This window comes from Epinephelus lanceolatus, chromosome 13 (assembly GCF_041903045.1).
Source record: "Epinephelus lanceolatus isolate andai-2023 chromosome 13, ASM4190304v1, whole genome shotgun sequence".
In the NCBI taxonomy this organism is placed as follows: Eukaryota; Metazoa; Chordata; class Actinopteri; order Perciformes; family Serranidae; genus Epinephelus; species Epinephelus lanceolatus.
The window spans coordinates 13,991,196-14,011,976 of record NC_135746.1 but is presented as its reverse complement, the minus strand read 5'-3'; the positions used below and the strand labels follow the sequence as shown (position 1 = coordinate 14,011,976).

The window sequence follows — 20,781 nt, the reverse complement described above, 5'->3', positions numbered from 1 at the left end:
CCGCAGCCTAAGTGGTGCGAGGGCGGGGAGGCGAGGGGAGGAAGACAGAGAGAGAGATTCGTCTGACAAATGTGTCTGGAATAGAAAGGAAATCCCCTATTACCTACAGCGCTGACAAGTATGCCTCTGTGTGCATGTGTGTGTGTGTGTATTTGTGTGTGCTTATTTTTAGAGAGCCATTTGTGTTACTACATCTGAAAAAGGCACAGTGGGAGTGTTAACAGTGTGCATCACAATCGCGGGATGTGTGTGAGATTTTTTGCGAAGGCACGCGCTATGTGTGTGTTGGAGACGTGATGGAGTGAGTTCAGATTTTTCTGACAGCCGTGAAGCCCAAAGTGTTCAACTGTACAAGTTTTTTTTTTCTCTTTTTGCTGAAACCAAGGGAATATGAACTAATAAAGTGTCTCCGTGAGGAGAGGGGTGGATGTGGATGTGTACAGTGAGAACTCTCATTTACTTTTTTGTGCTTGAATATCGGAGCTGAAGTGTGAATTAATGCACGTACAGTGGGCTACCAGTTAAAAATGAATGATAGGTCGAAGTGCTGATGCTAAACTAGATCCAACTGAGCACCACTGCTGATCCTAAATGTCAAACCAGATATGCATACCTTGTTATATCGACCATGACGCTTACATTTTTTTATCCACATTAGTGACTTGGCTCTGAGGAATGGCATCGTCTGTCTGTGAGTGAAATGTCTCATGGACTATTGGATGGATTACTATGAAATTCGGTTCAGACACCCACGTTGCCCGAAGGAATGACTTTGGTGATTCCTTGACTTTGACTTTAGTATCAGTATGCCAATCCAGTGGGTTTGAGATAAATGTCTCAACAACTGTTAGCAGTTTCGTTTTCCGATGCTTTTTTTGATGCAAGTACTCTCCAACCCTTCTGTTTCTCCCCCAGAGACTCCTAGTTCTCATTGCCTGTACCTGGTTTCCTCCTGTGGTCACAATTGTCCCATATTTCTCCTAATCCCTGACAAATTTCACACCCTTTTACCCCCTTTAACTCTAAAAGTGTACTGTTTCCTACACGTTGGTGCTCCCACCTTTCTCCCATCTTCTCCGACATTTCGGGGCGGGAGAGAGGGTGCCCGTCATGAGTGGGGCATGACTACAAGTGGACACCTAATCTCCATGCTGACCGTGCTACACGTGCTTAAGACCGACCGGACGCTCTAGAGGGGTTTGAGTGGTGCCTCAGGGGTTAGGGGCAACCGAGCTTGCCCTACTACTCAGTGGGGGAGAGGGGGCAAGGGTACCCAGCTGTTGGGACATGGGACAAGCCTACTGTCTGCCTCCCTCCTCCTGGTACTCTGCTGCTGGAGTACCAGGGGCATTTCAAAAGTAGGGGCCTCAAGGGTGACAAGTATGAAAACTACACGACTACATCAGCTGCAGCTGTACTTTACTGTACCTGCTACACATGAGGGAGGGGGGCAATACATCAGTCTGGATCATATATCGATTCAGTTATCAATGATACAATGTCACTGATGCAATGTGAAAACATCCATACATTAAGAAGATAATTATTGTGAAATTCCCATGCCACATTTTGTGTCAACATTTCCGTCCAAGCACACCTACTTCCTAAACATTCAAACAGCACTAGCAACCCAGCGCCAGATAGACAATGCTAAGCAGCCAAAAAAAAAGACAATAAGTTTACTGATATCTTATAACGATCACAGGCCCATGAATTGAACGAATCGTATCGTGGCAAATATAGCATCATTAGGACAATGGCAGTAAAGGAATGATTAAGGGTGCCTCAGCAGCGTGATGTGCATTATTGAAGCCATTATTTGTTGTTTCTCAAATGACTTCACTGATCCTAATTTTAGTGCTTTGTAAATAACCTATATAATAATGACACAATTAAAAATGTCGGCAGAAGGTAAAGTACCTGCTCTTGATGAAGGGAAGGTTGAAGCATGTAGGGCAAGAGGACAGACCCGCCAATCTGTGTGGGCTCAGTATTATTTTCCCCTCCACTGTAGTTGGTGTTCAGCGATGTGACGGTTGGTCTTTGTGGTAGGCCATTTGTCCAGACCCTCCTCCACTGTGATTGGACGCCTGCGTAAAAGTGACAGTGATGAGCGGCTGCAGCATTTTACCCAAAGCTGAGTATAATTTAACTCTCAGTGAACAAAAAAAGTGCCGCTGTGCCCCAGCACAGTCTCACAGAGCCGCTAACATGTCTATAGAGTCTTGTTTTCTCAAAGCTGGACAGCTATGGCGACCATGAAGATTACTGTTTCTGACGAAGGCACCACAGACCAGCGAGACGCATCAGTGGAACACACAGACTAATGGAAATTGGGGGGATGGAGACAAAGGGCCTGTGTAGGTCTCTGTGGCATGTCATTAGTGAGGGAGAGGGGTTGACTTGCTCCATCTGACATTTACCAGTCCAACTGAAAATGTCACGGAATGCCAGCCTTTACCTCTGGATATAATGGTGCCTCTTACAGCCCACAGCTATTGATCCCAAAAAACTTTTGTCCATTTTGCCCCCCTCTCTTGTTGCTGCTGTCCACTGTCCTAAGGAAGACCGCCATCCCAGTGCTCCTAAATTCCCTCGCCCAGCCAGACCTTTCTCTGTGTTTGATTACTCCGTGCATTAGCAGCCTCGGCTCAGCGGGTGGAAGATGCCAGAGCAGTGCTGAGGACTGAGCAGATCCTCCTGGGGGGATATTTTGTGGATGTTTTGTTATAGTAACACATGGATAATAGCTGCATACAATATGTACATGGCATGACAAAATGCCTGAATGCTGGTTAAAACGAATCTCTGCATGTTTGCCCGCCACATCTTTATATGAGTCATCAAGTCTCCACACTGATGTGGCCACAGTTGGTGCGTGCGGAAGTTTTTGTTCCACTCTTTCATTTCTTCCGTTTCTTTCCCACCTTCGGGGAAACTCTGGCTGTCTTTTCAGGTTAGCTAATTGACTGACTGACGCACAGAGTGGACCATGTAGAGGTTTGCCAACTTTGTCGGAAAATGAAAAGGGTCACATTTATAGATCTTGTTTAGTGATCTCTCACCACAGCGTGCTGGTTCTCTTGGCCGTGATATAATTATTTAGTGATTAGAAATAAAGCGCCCGGCAAAAATAACAACCAAAATCTGTTTTCTTGAGATCAGAGCAAGTGTGTCAAATGCAAATAATGTCTTAACATTTTTTTGTGGTTGTAGGATAATTATTTTGCGATCCCAGGAAAACAAAGCAAATGTCAAGATCATTAATTATTTGGTGAGCACAAGTAAACAAATGGTAAATGGACTTGCTCTTGCATAGCGCCTTTCTAGTCTTCCAACCACTCAAATCGCTTTTACACTTCATGTAACATTCACACACTGACGGCCAAGGCTACCATACAAGGTGCCACCTGGTACTCAGTCATTAAACAATCATACTTACACGTACTACGTACTTACACACAGCCGCTGGGAGCAATTTTGGGTTCAATGTCTTGCCCATGGATGCTTCGACGTGCAGACTGGAGGCGCCAGGGATGAAACCACTGCTCTGCTTCCTGAGACACAGCTGCCGTAAAACAAAAAATGAGAAGCAATTACCTCTCAGGCCTTCCACGTGTGTACCAGATGTATTTCATATTCCTATTATCACATTTAAAAGGGAAACATTGTTGTTCTTTTTTTAACCTGGACCCTTTTTTCTCATGTTTTTTATGTCTAAGTGAGTAATTGAGACAACTATTTTTGATATTAGTCAAGTATTGAGAGAGACTGCTGCAGCCAGCAGCACTATGGGTAATTGTGCGCCGTCTATTTACGTCCATTGAAAGTGCTTGTATGTGCCACTGACAAACTCAAATTGTTATTTGACATGTCTGACAGGATTACAGAGAGGACCCTACTGAGAAATTTAATGTTTTCTGTACCTTTCACTGGTTTGTTTGATAGTATTTGTAATCAAGTCTCGCTCAAGGAGAAATCTGGTTCTCAAATCTCATGGACTTTTCCATGTTGTCAAAATCAGCTAAGTATTCAGCCCAGGGGCGAAAATAGAGACCATGTTTACACGAAAATGATCCGCTGAATCAGAATTGTTTCTAATTTTCGTTTTGAAAAAAGTTCCACGTTCAGACAACGTTTGACCAAAAAACGCTGTAGTATACATGCCAGGCCAGTAGTTGGCAGTGTGACTTTGTAATGGAACAACACATGCCTGCGCATATGTGCTTCCTTCTACAGAGCGGTGATGTATAAACAAACAAAATGGCAACCACACAAACGTTTGTCTGGACGGACAATGAGGTGGCGTTGCTAAAGTAAATCTACACTTTGCTGGAGAAGTGTTGATAAATTCAATGGGGTGAGCAGCATAAACAGAGCCCGGGAGTCCACCATTGTTGTTGTGATGGTCGACTTTCTCATGCATGCCTAGTGGAAATTGCATTGTCGAACCTGTTTTCAAAAAGCTGTGTTTTCAGGCTCCCAAAACGCAGCTGTCGTGTAACTATCAGCCAAAACGCAACTTAAGTTTACCTTTTTCGGTTGAAATCATTGTCGTATAAACAGGACCAGAGACAGTGCAGATAGTGCAGTTGAACTGGGGCCCGTTAGATGGGGGGCCCGTAGAAAGACTAGGCCCTCCAACAATGTGTTGGGTGGAGAATGGGCCCTCATGAGTGACTGCCAAATTGGAAATATGCCTGCGTTCAAAGAACTCTCATTAAATTAAAAACAGTGCTATTTGCTATGCCCTTGAAAAATGCTTTTTTCCCTTTTTTTTGTTGTTAAACAGTCAGTAGCATCTTTAACAAAAATTATTTGCTCATTAAAAAATAAACTATAAGACACTACTAAAATTAAAATTTTAGTTTTTAATTAAATTTAATTAATAATTTCTTATTTTCTTTGGTGTTTTTGTCATACACAGATATGCAATGATGATCAGTGGGTAATGTGTATGTTGATGTCATCCAGTGTCAAGTCTCAATTCATGCGATAAGACGACATGTGCACAACGGCATACACTAGGACCCGTCACAACCTTACTCCACTGATTCAGCCATGACACTGAAAATCTTTTAGATAACACTAGGCTACGTTTTCTGTACTCAATACAACCAACTCTTCCTGGCACTCCTCTCTTCAGCTCTCACTAATGTTCCCACCATTGTTTTCCTGCGACGTCACCTCTCGCAAGATTTCAAAACGAAACTTCTCCTTGAGCAAGAGTTTGTAACACAGAAAACAAACAGTCAGGAAAAGGTAAAGAAAAAGGTTTCATTTCTTTAGGGGTCCTTCCGGTAATGTTATCAGACTCCTCTAATAACAATCTGAGCCTGTCAGTGCCAAAAACGACGATGTAAATTAACATGGCACAATTGCCCTTAGGGATTACACTGCAGCCTGTTTTGCTGCTGTGGCCACCCCGGTCTCTCTCACCACTGGACCAATTTCAAAAATCGTTGTCTCCATTAATTAGGCACAAAAGATGGTAAAACAGGGTCAAGGTTAAAAAATAGTTAAAGTTACCCCTTTAACTGGAGGTCTAGAGAGGACAGAGAAGTGGTTCATACTTATATCTTAGCCAAAACAATAACCGAAAGCAATCAGACCCTACTAGACGACGCATTCTTTACAGTGCACTGCTCTCAACCTAATTTCAAATTGAGCAGTAATCTCCTTCCCAATAGCTAATGCAGAAGCTAATTATGTTGAAAACCACTCATAAGCATTTTTTTATCCTTTTCTGCTTTGCTGCAGTGAATTCTTGTCTCACTTTTAGGAACTGAATTTAGATCCATGGCCTCTCAATTTGTTTAGGGGAGTGCTACTGTCTAGTCTATTTCTGTCCTTGCTACACTATTGTCCTCGGTTGACTGCCTTCACATCAAGTGCTGGATTTATTTGGCCACTCTGCCAGCTCAGGCAGATAGGCCCTGCAGCTACCACCCAATATGCAATGGCTGAATCCACTGTTAAGATAACTATAAACCACTATAACTGTCATACTGGTTTCAGTGATTGTTTTCTCTCTGGGTTAACATGTTTGAAGAGCTGAAGTTGTTTACAGATTGGAGGGGATAAAAGCCCGCCAGACTGCAGTTTCACTTCTTTTTGTTCCCTTGATTTTCTTTTGTTGGATGGATTGGTTTGTTTTTGCCTTGCATTTGCAAGTTTGCAGTGTGATGTTCCAACGCTTCGATCCAACAATCCTTCGATCCTTCCTCATCATTGTTTACTCGTCTTCTTCTCACACGTTAATTGGTGGTTCTGACTGCAGCCTTACATTTCAAAATCCGTACCCAAAGAAGATTATGATCTTAATTAGCTATATCACAGCCCTGAGCGTATTACAAGTTTTTTTGCCCAGCAGTACACAATGCCATCAAAGCGGTGGTACAGCTTTGATGGCAACAGGAGCTTGATTCAATTAGCTGCCACTTCTCAGCTGCATTACCTACCGTCTCCCTGGCTTCACCGGTCACTGTTATGAAACTCCATAAGTCGAGAAAATAGCCAGTCCATTTGACAACATGGGTCATGTGGTGCCATGCTTAATATATGTACTATAATAAGTTCAGTAGCCACCTTCAGAAGCCAAAGAGACGATTGTAAAATGTTATTAATCAGGTCGCACCAGTGACACTTTTGTCAACACAGCTTTACAAAAGGCCATGGATGAATTACTGAATGGGCCTATCAGGCACAGGCCCAGAGGCCCAAAGTGTTTGAAATGTCACCCAAATTAACACATACCGACCAGGAAGAGACTTAAATTACCATAAAGACACACAAAAAGACCACAAAGAGATGCAGAGGAACTGCAAAGAGACACAAATTAACAACAAAAATGGACAAAACAGCCACAAGGAGACACCAAGTCACTATAAAGCGGCACAAAATGACCAAAAAAGACACAAAATTAGCTCAAAGACACACAAAATGACCACAAAAAATGCAAGGGAACTATGAAGAGACACAAATTAACAACGAAAACGGGCAAAATAGTCACAAGGAGACACCAAGTGACTACAAAGCAGAACAAAACAACCAAAAAAGACACACAATAAGCTCAAAGAGACACAAAAAGACCACAAAGAGATGCAAACGAAGACACAAAATAACAACAAAAATGGGCAAAACAGCCACAAGGAGACACCAAGTGACACAAAACGACCAAAAAAGACACAAAATTAACTCAAAGAGATACAAAATGACCACAAAAATATGCAAAGGACCTGCAAAGAGATACAAATTAACAACAAAAATGGGAAAAACAGCCACAAGGAGACACCAAGTGACACAAAATGACCAAAAAAAGACACAAAATGAGCTCAAAGAGACATAAAATGACCACAAAAAGATGCAAAGTGACTGCAAAGACACAAATCAACAAAAACAGGCAAAATAGCCAAAAAGGGACACTAAGTGACACAAAACCACCAGCAAAGACACAAAATTAGTTCAAAGAGACACAAAATTACAACAAAAACAGGCAAAACAGCCAAAACAAGACACCAAGTCACTACAGAGCAATACAAAATGACCAAAAAAGACAAAATTAACTGAAAGAGACACAAAATGATCACAAAAAAATGCAAAGGAACTGTAAAGAGACACAAAATAACAACAAAAATGGGCAAAACAGCCACAAGGAGACAAGAAGTGACTACAAAGAAACACAAAGCAACCAAAAAAAGACACAAAATTTGCTCAGAGACACAGAATAACCACAAAGAGATGCAAAGAAACTGCAAAGAGACTAAAAATAACAACAATATTTGGCAAAACAGCCACAAAGAGACACCAAGTGACTTCAAAACGACACAAAACAACCAAAAAAACCCAACGAAAAATTAGCTCAAAGAGACACAAAATGACCACAAAGAGATGAAAGGAACTGAAAAGAGACACAAAATAACAACAAAAACGGGCAAAACAGCCACAAGGAGACACCAAGTGACACAAAATGACCACAAAGAGATGAAAGGAACTGAAAAGAAACACAAAATAACAACAAAAACCGGCAAAACAGCCACAAGGAGACAAGAAGTGTCTACAAAGCAAAACAAAACAACTAAAAAGACACAAAATTACCTCAAAGAGACAGAAAAAGACCACAAAGAGATGCAAAGGAACTGCAAAGAGACACAAAATAACAACAAAAACAGGAAAAACAGCCACAAGGAGACACCAAGTGACTACAAAATGACCAAAAAAGACACAAAATTAGTTAAAAGAGACACAAAATGACATCAGAGAGACCCAAATAACTACAAAAAGACAAAAAGAAGACAAAACGATGCATCATGACTATTAAGAGATGCATAACCACCACAAAGTCTGTGTGTCTTCCTCCTGTGTAGGAGAGGTAATGGGGCTCTTTGCATATCTGTACCCAGGGGCCCGATGTCTCATAATCCGCCCATGCACAAGGCAGTTATACTGTGGAATAGCTGCTAAGATATGCAAGTTTTGATTATGAGAGACTTTTTGAGTGTCCTATACTTGGATGTAGGATGATGGGCTGAAAAGAGAAGAGGTGGAGTTTAAGTTGTTTTCTTTAAGTTTAGGACAAACTTTCTTTTCAGCCACACTAACATTTGTATTCTTTTCTTATTTATTTCTGTCTAATCACTCCATCTTCTTGCAATGTGTTCACAGAGGTTTATGTGGCAATCAAAATCCGCACATTTCTGTCAAATCCTTGAAGTGTTTACTCCATTAAAGTTTATTCATTTGTAAACATCTGAACATTTAAATGCCTCATAAATACAGATTGCTACATTTTACTGTGTATTAAAAGGTTTAGCTAAGTATGCCCTCTAGTGTTGTCAAAACTCAGCCATGTGCAGGTGTGCTGAACTGTTAATTTATGCTTTTCTTTGGTTCGTAAAGATGTAATATCGATGTCAACAGGTGTCCTTGTGTTTTGTATCAACATGGTGACATATTTATTATTGGAGTGTCTAAGTGTGTGTCCTTTCTCTCTCTGCAGGTACATCCGTACCATGTACCTCGGTATACAAAGCCACCGGCAGAAGGAGAACCAGCGGCGCTTTTACTGGGCTATGATGTACGAGTATGCCGATGTCAACATGCTGCGACTGCTAGAGACCTTCTTAGAAAGCGCCCCTCAGCTGGTGCTGCAGCTCTGCATCATGATCCAGAGCAACAAGGCTGAGTGGTTGCAGTGTAAGGGCTTCCCTACGGCTCCATACGAGCAGCACTGGTGTCTAATTTTGTGTGTGTGTGTGTGTGTGTGTGTGTGTGTGTGTGTGTGTGTGACATCTCTCATATCCTTCTTTTTTTTGCATTGTGTCTTCCTGTGGCTGTTGCATGACGCCGAGATGCCTCCACATTTTCCACCTGACAATCCATTTTTCTGTGAAGTTCACGTATCGCGTTATTTACAGCGTGCAATATTCTCCACCATTGTATCCAATTTCCAACATTCATCACTCTTGTTATTGAAACCTCTTTTACAATTCCAGTTTCCTCGTGCAATACCACTCTCCAAGGATGGCAATTCAATCATAACAAGTGATACCCCTTCCCCTGTCTGGGTGTCTATAGAAATGCCATCAATACATTTGCTGTGAGGCACCATGCTGCTGCTCTGCAGATAACCCTCTATCATTTTTCATGCAGCAGGTTACAGCTCTGACATATCTGCTGTCTCTACTATTATACAAGTCTTAAGGAAACTGAATTGGTGCTCTAAATGGAGACCGTGTTGACTGAATGACCTATTATGATCTTGGTAATAATATGGCTTTCTAAAAATGTGATGGATTGCTCTGGCTGAAATAAAACGTACTGTATACAGTGAGTGGAGTGGCAGCCAAGTCAAGATAGACCTGTAATTCTTTGGGTTAGCCTTTTGTGCTTAAAATGAAACTGGATTTTTCTTTCAACTTCTGGGGCCGGATGTATGAACGATGCGTACACACAGAAACCATGCGTATGCCCACTCCCACACATAAGCTGGTATTTCTAAAGGAAATATGTGCAGTGAGAATGTGTGCTGCTCACATACTCTTCAGACCAGGCCTACACATTAGCTGACATAGCTGTGGGTGATATGATAAGACGGAGATTGAATACAAGTTCAGAGGCAGATAACATTGTTTTAGGTTGTTTGCTAGTTTCATTGATTGTGTTATTATTTTGCAGCTTAACTGGCGCTCTGTAAAATGTGTATAAAGTTCATTTTAAATTATTTATGAGTGATGAATTTGATCATTATTTTAACTGACATTAAAGTACTGTGAAGTACTTTATGAAGTCATTTTCAATATGAACCCTGTGAGTGAATCATTAATTATTCTTCTTACATTTAATAATAATGATGATTGAGATTTTACCATGATTGGTGGTGGTGATGATGATGGTTTGCAAAAATACTGAATTAATGAATAAGTGGTACGGATGCTACAAATCGCAATAGCTGTGCATACTGACAGCTGCTCTGGCACTGTTGTAGATTGGACACAGCAGCCCATTCTCATTCCAAACTCCTCAAATACTGCTGCTTGGTCAGTGATTTTGGCGTTAGACACCGATGCCTAAAGCCACCTTTCGTGACGGCATCATACATTGCTGAGTGGCGTCAGTTTGTAATGTAGCTGGGCAGAACCTTTCATGGTAGTATGACATAGCCTCAGTTAACAATGTGCACAGTGGTATGTCACACCGTCAGTTTAAAACACTGCCAATTATGACGTAATATAAGGAGCTCAAAAGTCCCTATAGGGCGGGTGTGGGCGGAGGTGGATGGGTCCAACATACCCCAGACTTTCACTAGGGAGGCCAGCGTTTGCTTCCCACTTCCCGTATGAATTTTAATCCAAACCATGATGTTTTTTTCTAAAACTAACTACGTGCTTGTGTTGCACAAGGACATAAACGTAAATACGTGGCATTACCAACGTTATACATTTATTTTGAAAAAGACTGCAGACACTACATTTCCTGTTACAACGAAAGTGTATTTAGAAAAGACACAATGCATTTAACATGCATTAATTGACACAGTGTCCCACAACATCAATTAGAAGGGCCTCCCTAGTGTAATGGTTAGAGCCCTCGCTTCCATGCGGAAGGTCCAGGTTTCGAATCCTAATCTAGCGGGGATCCATCCAACGGCGATCTAATCTAATCCAGGGTCCGGGGTTCGAATCCTGCTGCTGACGTCAGCAAAGGCATGCGATCGGAAGAGGTTCTCACCGCCGAATCAAACGGGATCAGATAAGACTAACTCTGTGGACAGAAGATTCCAGACATAACAGCTTTGGATTCTTCTGTCCCAGCACGTCAGCAACAAACGCAGGAGGATACCTAGCACATGATGCAGCAATGACAAAGTGGCCATAAGTGATGAGTTGGGATGAGAATACATGTGACGCAGTTGGTGAAATTGCACTTTATCAATACACAAACGAGTGTTTAAGGGCATTTCTATCTTCATTTCTACATCCAGGAAGCTTGTGTGCGACCAGCGCCACAATGCTCAAAATATATAAAACAGAATCAGGTGTACGCACGGCTTTATAAATCTGACCAAAAAAATGGATATGCGTATTTCTGCCTTTTTTGCATACACACAGTTTGAGTCATGCTTCTACACAGAGTTTCATGCATCTGGCCCCAAATGTTTTTAGAACCATCTCACAACATCTGTCAGTATCTCTCAATGAATGTGTTTACATGGACATGAATAACCACTTTATGATCAGGTTTTTGGATTATCCCATTTACGTGTTTGAGCATCTAACTATCTCAAGTTGCAATGCTTATGGGATTGCGCAGATTTAATTGTCTGAGGAGCATCATGCAAGATTATTTACAACACATGCAATTGGTCTATGACTTTCTTTGATAATTCTCAATAATTTATCAGCTATAAATTGGGGTCCAGTGATAGGACCCTGACCATGGTCCACAGTCCTATTAGTGACCTCTGATGGGTGGAGAGGGATGGCAGGTTGCATGGGGGATGGCATCCCCCTTATCCCCCATAACTGCCCACTGCCTGTCCTACACAGTGGCAGTGACAGTGACAGACTGACACTAGTATAAAAGACGGTGTTACAAGAGTAGTGAAGCTGCTTTCAGAAATAACGCTCAGTAAGAAGTGTGTGTGTGGTTGATAGTGAGAGAGAAATGATGGTTGGCTCTCAGAGCAGACGTGGCCAAGAAATTAGCAGTTAAGTTGTCAAGTGGTGGAAGTGTAGTGTTCAATATTTCCTGTCGCTCTCATCACAGGCGCCTGTGCAAATTGACTGCAGTAATGAGTAACTGGGTTACTAGTGTTTTTCATGTACAGTACAGGCCAAAAGTCTGGACACACCTTCTCATTCAATGCGTTTTCTTTATTTTCATGACTATTTACATTGTAGATTCTCACTGAAGGCATCAAAACTATGAATGAACACATGTGGAGTTATGTACTTAACAAAAAAAGGTGAAATAACTGAAAACATGTTTTATATTCTTGTTTCTTCAAAATAGCCACCCTTTGCTCTGATTACTGCTTTGCACACTCTTGGCATTCTCTCCGTGAGCTTCAAGAGGTAGTCACCTGAAATGGTTTCCACTTCACAGGTGTGCCTTATCAGGGTTAATTAGTGGAATTTCTTGCTTTATCAATGGGGTTGGGACCATCAGTTGTGTTGTGCCGAAGTCAGGTTAATACACAGCCGACAGCCCTATTGGACAACTGTTAAAATTCATATTATGGCAAGAACCAATCAGCTAACTAAAGAAAAACCAGTGGCCATCATTACTTTAAGAAATGAAGGTCAGTCAGTCCGGAAAATTGCAAAAACTTTAAATGTGTCCCCAAGTGGAGTCGCAAAAACCATCAAGCGCTACAACGAAACTGGCACACATGAGGACGGACCCAGGAAAGGAAGACCAAGAGTCACCTCTGCTTCTGAGGATAAGTTCATCCGAGTCACCAGCCTCAGAAATGGCAAGTTAACAGCAGCTCAGATCAGAGACCAGATGAATGCCACACAGAGTTCTAGCAGCAGACCCATCTCTAGAACAACTGTTAAGAGGAGACTACGCCAATCAGGCCTTCATGGTCAAATAGCTGCTAGGAAACCACTGCTAAGGAGAGGCAACAAGCAGAAGAGATTTGTTTGGGCCAAGAAACACAAGGAATGGACATTAGACCAGTGGAAATCTGTGCTTTGGTCTGATGAGTCCAAATCTGAGATCTTTGGTTCCAACCGCCGTGTCTTTGTGAGACGCAGAAAAGGTGAACGGATGGATTCCACATGCCTGGTTCCCACTGTGAAGCATGGAGGAGGAGGTGTGATGGTGTGGGGGTGTTTTGCTGGTGACACTGTTGGGGATTTATTCAAAATTGAAGGCACACTGAACCAGCATGGCTACCACAGCATCCTGCAGTGACATGCCATCCCATCCGGTTTGCATTTAGTTGGATGATCATTTATTTTTCAACAGGACAATGACCCCAAACACACCTCCAGGCTGTGTAAGGGCTATTTGACCAAGAAGGAGAGTGATGGAGTGCTGCGGCAGATGACCTGGCCTCCACAGTCACTGGACCTGAACCCAATCGAGATGGTTTGGGGTGAGCTGGACCGCAGAGTGAAGGCAAAGGGGCCAACAAGTGCTAAACACCTCTGGGAACTCCTTCAAGACTGTTGGAAAACCATTTCAGGTGACTACCTCTTGAAGCTCATGGAGAGAATGCCAAGAGTGTGCAAAGCAGTAATCAGAGCAAAGGGTGGCTATTTTGAAGAAACTAGAATATAAAACATGTTTTCAGTTATTTCACCTTTTTTTGTTAAGTACATAACTCCACATGTGTTCATTCATAGTTTTGATGCCTTCAGTGAGAATCTACAATGTAAATAGTCATGAAAATAAAGAAAACACATTGAATGAGAAGGTGTGTCCAAACTTTTGGCCTGTACTGTATACGGGGAATATGAATGACCAGATTTCTCTCTGTTGATGTAAACACCATATCCTGAATATGATCATAACTGGGATAAGCTTTATGAATGGGTTATTAATGTCCATGTAAACACACTTTTTCTTGCCATTCTTAGTTGTTCTCTTCTTTTACTTTTCTCTCTCTCTGTGTCTTTATTCCCAGGTGTTTCTGCCATGTCCTCCCTCCTGTCCCTGGCCTGGGTGCTAGCCTCTTACCACAAACTCCTGCGTGACTCGCGTGACGACAAGAAGAGCATGAGTTACCGAGGTGCCCTGGTGCACCTGTTCTGGCGCCTTTTTACCATCTCCTCACGGGTGCTCTCCCTCGCTCTATTTGCCTCTGTTTTCCACATCTACTTTGGCATTTTTGTGGTGCTCCATTGGTGCGCCATGGCTTTCTGGGTCATCCATGGCGGCACCGACTTCTGCATGTCCAAGTGGGAGGAGGTACTGTTCAACATGGTGGTGGGCGTGGTCTATGTCTTCTGTTGGTTCAATGTGCGTGAGGGCCGGACGCGGTACAGAATGGTGGCCTATTACACACTAGTACTGTTCGAGAACGCCATCCTCAGCCTCCTTTGGTATGCGTATCGTGACCCAGCCACCACTGACGCCTATGCCTCTTTTGCCCTCTGTGGCGTCTTCCTGTGCTTTGCCTCAGGTGTGGCCTGTATGGTTCTCTATTACGGGGTTCTACACCCAATGGGCCCCCGGCTGAGGGTGCTGGCCAGCTCTTGCTGCGCTGAGCTGCTGTGGGGCCTTCCATTACCCCCTGAGGCCGAGCCCATGGCTCCCACACCAGGCCCCCGTGGCTCTCAGGCCACCCCCACACGGGGTCTGGCAGGGGAGCACATGGAGTCAGATGAAACAGCCACGGACACCTGCCTTCCGGTTTTCCAGGTGAGGTCCACAGAACCTGTGGATGCAGCTGGCAGGCCCATCCAACCAGAGGGTCCTCTCATCAAGATAGACATGCCCAGAAAACGCTACCCAGCCTGGGATGCACACTTTGTGGATCGGCGTCTGCGCAGGACCATAAATGTGCTGCAGTACATTAGCCCTAATGCGGTGGGCATCAGGTATAGGGACGGTCCGCTTCTTTATGAACTCCTGCAGTACGAATCCTCCCTCTGAAGGCATCTTCTCCCTCAGCTCTGTCACCTCCTCTTACACACCACGATACACATGCGTTTCCTTTCTCTCACCCCGCTCTTCCTCCTCTCCAGATATTATCTCTTTCCATGTGACACTCGACTCTCTCCCTCTCTCCACTCCGATCATTCAACTTTCCTGTAGGAGATGTGTGTTAGCCAACCGAAAATCTGTCAAGACAGTCTAAACACACAGTCATGATTTATTTTTGGAAAAAGAGAGAAAAATTATGAACCTACAGTATCTGATGTGATATATACATAAATCTCATATAAATCCCTCTACGTTGATGGAGGAGGGTTCTGTATGAGTGTGTAGATAACATATGAATGTTTCATTATGAAATGTGTTTAATGCATTATACTGTATTGGTGATTCAACCTGTGAATACTTGTGAAGGGCATATTGTATGTCCCTGTGACATGGGACTGGCGCAAAGCCTGATGGGAATGATGGAGGAGAGTCTCAGAGGGGGCAGGTCTTTGCACATCCCAACATTTACTGCCATTCTTTATGTAAATTATTGAAATGTATGATGATGTTTACCGAGTCGTTAGATTAAAAAAGCACTGAAATCTTTATCATGATACTGTAAATTACAGAAAGGGCACAATCACAGACGTGTCGAACAGAAGCCCTCAAAATGGATTTTCCCTCTGTGAGCGTATGTGGCTCAAGTGTATCCTGGCTGTACTATTTTTGTTCAAAATCCTAAATCGTAATCGCATCATGTATGGAAGAAAAAAAGAAGCACACTGACCTTCAATCAGTTCCACCCACATATTCAGTTTTTACAGTGCAGACTGCCCTCCGATGGAGGCAAGCTGTAACAGCATGCCTTACTTGGTCGTTCTTGCCCACAGTTGAGACAGCACACTATATTGCGACAACCACCAAACACAATGAAAGGAATGTAGAATGTAGTAGAAATGAGCACAATGTTTTCTAAATTGGTGGGTTGAAAATCATAATAAAAAACATTCCAAAGACTTTTTTTAAAGATTGTAAGTGTCTAAGGGTAGAAGGGTACAAATGTGTGTTAACGCACATTCTTGTTTGAAGTGCAAAGACAGCCTTCAAAGAATCCTCCACCATTCCCTTCTGAATCCTAGAAAGTACTTATACAACCTCCCTTTTTTGTTTTCTTATCGACAAATATTTTAGGTTGATTAATATATGCTTATCGGGTGCAAAGACTTGTAATAAGTTCTTAAAAAAACAGTCAAATCTGAGAAGATATTTCTATGCTATTATACTTCAGTGCGTATTTGTGTCCACATTTATAGTCATTGACATAACTATATTTTGCCAGAACACACAGTTTTTTACATGACGACAAAATGTTGTGCGGTGCAGTGTGAAAAAGGTATACTCCTCAACATCAGTGTGCCCTCAAAGAGGTTATACTCTTATACGGGTGCACGGGGCAACTGTTCTGGCACCCGCTAGCGCAGTTGAAACAAAGCCAAATCGCATCTTTAAGTACTGTCTGTACAATTTATCTGCCCCCCTTGAACCAGTAGAATGAGTCGTTGCAAAACATGTGCCATCTCTAGGCCTGCTGTGCAGCAGTTACACACTAATGTACACTTCCCAGCTGAACCTGCGGGAGCTCTCCGCTACGGATACCCACAGGACGACCACTGTATTCACTCATGATAAAAATAATAGTGATTAATGAAAAAGAAAAAGAAGAGAAAAAAAAACATGCCTTCTAAGTCAAAGGAGTTTGACTTAAATTTCCAGAGAGGGCTACTGAACAATTCATGAGAAAACTGAATGCATTTCATACTCCAACTTTATCTATTTACTCAATGATTCATCCGAATATATAATGTGTGTTTTTTACATTGCAGTGTTAGGCATGACTTTAGTATGAGGCATTAGTACAAATGCACCCAGCAAGGGATGCCCAAGAGCCCTCACAAAACAGAGATTCCTTTCTCCTGGCTCACTGGCGTCCTGCTTAGCTGTGGCCACGTGTGCCTGCTAACACCGTACTGTAAAAAGCGGATGCCAAGTAAGTCCAGGCCAAAGGTGAGAGGGGGGTTTTGCCAGGGTTGGAAAAGAACACGAGGACAGATTGTGACAAAGGGCCTGACCGGAGTACCGTGTGTAATTCCTTGTGTGCTTGAGTGAGAAAGATGAGTGTGTACCTCTCAGCACATACTGTGCAACCTGCAGTATGTATTAGGGGATCTGAGTGTGCTTGCATGGTGGCGTGTGCGCATGCTCGTCCTGCGTGTCCCCTCAGCCCCTTTCCCACAGCTCTGTCCTCTCGCCGATTGTTCGGCTCCATCCTCGGTTGCTGCTCCGCCCTCTTCCCCGTCTCTTTGGTGCTGGGCCTTGGCGCACTCCCCGTGGAAACACTCTCACACTCTCTGGTAACTGAACAACGGGGTTGAGGCTGAACAACTGGAGATCCTGACATGAGAACATGCAATGAGGTACACTGCCATGACCAAGAGCTTCAACATCCGGGGTCTGCCACCCTTCGGCTTACAAAAGCGATGTTCAGCCCTAAGTAATTGAGAACTGTTGGGTCAGCTAAGGTGGAGCAAACATCCGACACACCATATGTATAGATATACATGAGTATGCAAACAACCAACTTGTTCATTGTTTACCATAGTAGCCAGAGTAGTTCCTCTCTGTTGTAGTGAATGAACAGCCATGTTAATAGTTAGTCGATTAATAAATAATGAATAAGTATTGTAAACTTTGAAAAAAAAAAAACTAAGCAAAACAGCCAATACAGGGGTTCCTCAGGACCAACAACCAAGACCACTGAACCAGCTGACTCAGGGGTGTCTCAATGCAGTTCTCATCCCCAGGCATGTCCTCAAGGGTCTCCATTTTTTCCTTAACATAATGCATCCTGGACCACTCCTCGGCTGGGATTGTACCACTAAATTATGGTTTGCACATTTTTTTTGTTTTCTTGGGAATGCTCATTCTTATTATTGGGGTTTGGGGGGAGGGGGGGGCGGGGAGGGGGGGTTGGGGCCGTTTTTTGTGGTAGTTGGCTGCCTGGCGTATGGTGCATCCTTTCTAAACACTGCTGACCTTTTTCCAGACGTGGACACATGTCCAAATCAGGTGCAAATACACTGTGATTCATTCATTTGAGCATGTGTGTGCGTGTGTGTGTGAGTGTGTGTGTGTGTGTGTGTGGGATGACTGTATTATATAGCATCATAAACACGATTATGTACAACTGGGCTGCATTTCATCTAGTGGTGCTTAATGTCGTAAAACGCAGAGTATTTATGCTTGCTTAACTGTGTCATTAGAATAGTGGTAATGACGGTTAATTAATTTTAATTAAGTCTACAAAGAGTCTATATGTACAAGTCTGGATTTTTATGAAACATGCCGTATATTTTACGTATTTCTACAGAACAATCATAGATTTTGCCACATTCTCTATCTAGTTAAAAGGGTTAGCTAGGAGCTGGTTAACGAGTGGGTTTTAGTTTAGTGTTTTTCTTGGTTTCTTTAAAGTTACACACGGGTTTCAAGAGCTAAGCTACACAGTGTAGTATTCAGGCTGCCACACTACAGCATAAACAAGGTCACAAAGAAATCCCCTACAGAGAATTGTTTCTGTCAGGTTACCCGCCCGACTCCACATCCCTCGACAGCCGCAACACACAGCAAGAGCGTTTGAACAGCAAGCTTGTTCTTCTCAGTCCTTGTTGTGCCTTGTTACTTTGGGTGCTTCAATCCAGCCATGGCAGCCAGGTCCGCAAACAACAATGCCAATGTCTTTCTTTACTCGTTTCATGTGCCAGCACGCTCACTCAAGACGACGACAAACACCAAACAATATTCTCCCTGTCTGTCTCCCCGAAACCTGATCAAGCCAAGTTCTCAATTCTGTCAGCTCACACCTCAGTCGATGACGCCATTTAAGTCTTTCATCCCAGTTGTCATCCACAGGACTGCACTGTTTCCTAGTTACAGTGCTCCAACTAAACTTCACAGTGCGACAGAATCAAGCAGTGGGCGCAGTGTGAAACCCACTTATTGCTTCTGTCAAAGACATCAGAGAAAAAGTAAGGCAATACTGAACATCTTCTGTACTTGAACATAGGGTTTCCTCATCTTTATTAGCGAGCTGAATCTACGACAGCCCCGGGTTGATTCGGCGAGGTACAATTAGCAGTTTGGACTGAGCTCAAAAGCATTAGATTTGGACTGTTTGATGGATAGTCTTAACAGATGCCAGCCACAATACCGAGCGATTTTGGTCAACGATTGTTTTGTACTTTTGTCTATGCCTTTACATCTTCTTCTGTCTTGCAATGATGAATGATTTGTAGTGCCAAGACGTAAACTTTCTGTGTCGTTTGTCTCGTGTGAAAAATTAACATCCTCTAGCCAAAACAATAATGCCTGCAGTTGGAATAAAAACACGGAAGAAGCCGATGATGACAACATGCGCAAAAAAAGAAAAAAAAAAAACGATTACGTTGCATTTTCTTACAATGGAATGATGAAACAGGCCCGATCACTGATTCACTTTTGAATAACCTCATTTTCTGGTTTTCCCACCACCTCCCAGCATGCCTTTAGAAGTCATTGTGAGGTGACCCTCGACATTTAGCATGGACGTGCTCTCGACTGCACAACAAACCCTCTGATTTCTGCATTAATGTGTAGCAGCAGGTCATTGTAGTGTTTGACTTGGTTTCAGTCTGTACCTTTGTGTCACGACCATCTGTTTGACCATTGGAGCAGTTCAGAAGATAAAACGGTGCATTTTCTTTTTTTTAAACGTTTAAACCTTCTTTGATTTCTGTTAATAACCTGGTGCTGAATAAATACATTTAAAAGGTGCTACCACTGTGGACTGCAGTCCACCTTTTTAGCTTTCTGATAGCATAGCCTTCCGGTTGACTGACAAACTCGCAGTCTCAAAAATGCTCGAGAGCTCGCACCTCAAATCCACACAGTTTACAGCAGAACTCAACTCTCAATGGTGCCATTTTGATTTTCCAACCTGCACAAAAAACAACTCTGTTCCTCTGTTCATATAATGTTTAATATACTGGTTTCAGCATACAGTATGTTTTTTGTTTTACTATGATTCAATCTGCACTAGGACTTTTCTTTCTTTCTTTTCTCTGAGAGAATTAAACTGGCAGATGATAAAATGCATCTTCTTGGCAAAAGCACAGGAGCACAAATGTACTTCTGCTACTGGAATTTGGGTTAAAAAAATATATAGAACGTGATTGCTGTGTTGTAAATTCCTGTCATCTATATGTCCTTAATCTGTGTGTATCTATTTTTGTTGTTATTGTAGAATTGGCTGTAATATTTTGTTTAAAAATGGATTTGATATTCCAATGAAGCGACTATGGTTGTCATATTAATTGCTGCTGATTTTTGAAATTGTTATCAAAGGTGTTGGGAAATATTGCTTTGTTTATATTCAATCAATTTCTAGATTGTGTTAGCTTGTTGGTGTATTTCACAAATCTATCAGGATACTCCCTAGACTATATGATTTACGCGGGGTATTCAAAGAGTTGGCACAATGTCAGTGAGCAAAATTCGCTACAATCTGTAGCATCTTTACGAACGTGTACTCATACAACCCATGTTGTGATCGAGAACATATAAGGAATGGTTTCTTTGTTGTTGTTA

The 20,781-nt window shown here is 42.6% G+C and overlaps 1 protein-coding gene and 1 long non-coding RNA gene across 2 annotated transcripts in view; one reads left to right on the top strand and one right to left on the bottom strand.

Annotated features, from left to right (window-relative positions):
• xkr6b (XK, Kell blood group complex subunit-related family, member 6b) overlaps nucleotides 1-18,086 on the top strand; it is an 87,817-nt gene extending 69,731 nt beyond the window's left edge. The window contains exons 2-3 of the mRNA XM_033648565.2: nucleotides 8,999-9,195; nucleotides 14,138-18,086. Coding sequence (XP_033504456.2) covers nucleotides 8,999-9,195; nucleotides 14,138-15,108 — 1,168 coding nt within the window. The 3' untranslated portion in view covers nucleotides 15,109-18,086. The remainder of the gene's footprint in view (nucleotides 1-8,998; nucleotides 9,196-14,137) is intronic.
• LOC117270754 (uncharacterized) overlaps nucleotides 1-20,781 on the bottom strand; it is a 111,716-nt gene that overhangs the window by 86,130 nt on the left and 4,805 nt on the right. The window contains exons 3-4 of the long non-coding RNA XR_013493131.1: nucleotides 3,460-3,568; nucleotides 1,921-2,090 (exon numbers count right to left, since the gene is read on the bottom strand). This is a non-coding gene — a long non-coding RNA (uncharacterized LOC117270754). The remainder of the gene's footprint in view (nucleotides 1-1,920; nucleotides 2,091-3,459; nucleotides 3,569-20,781) is intronic.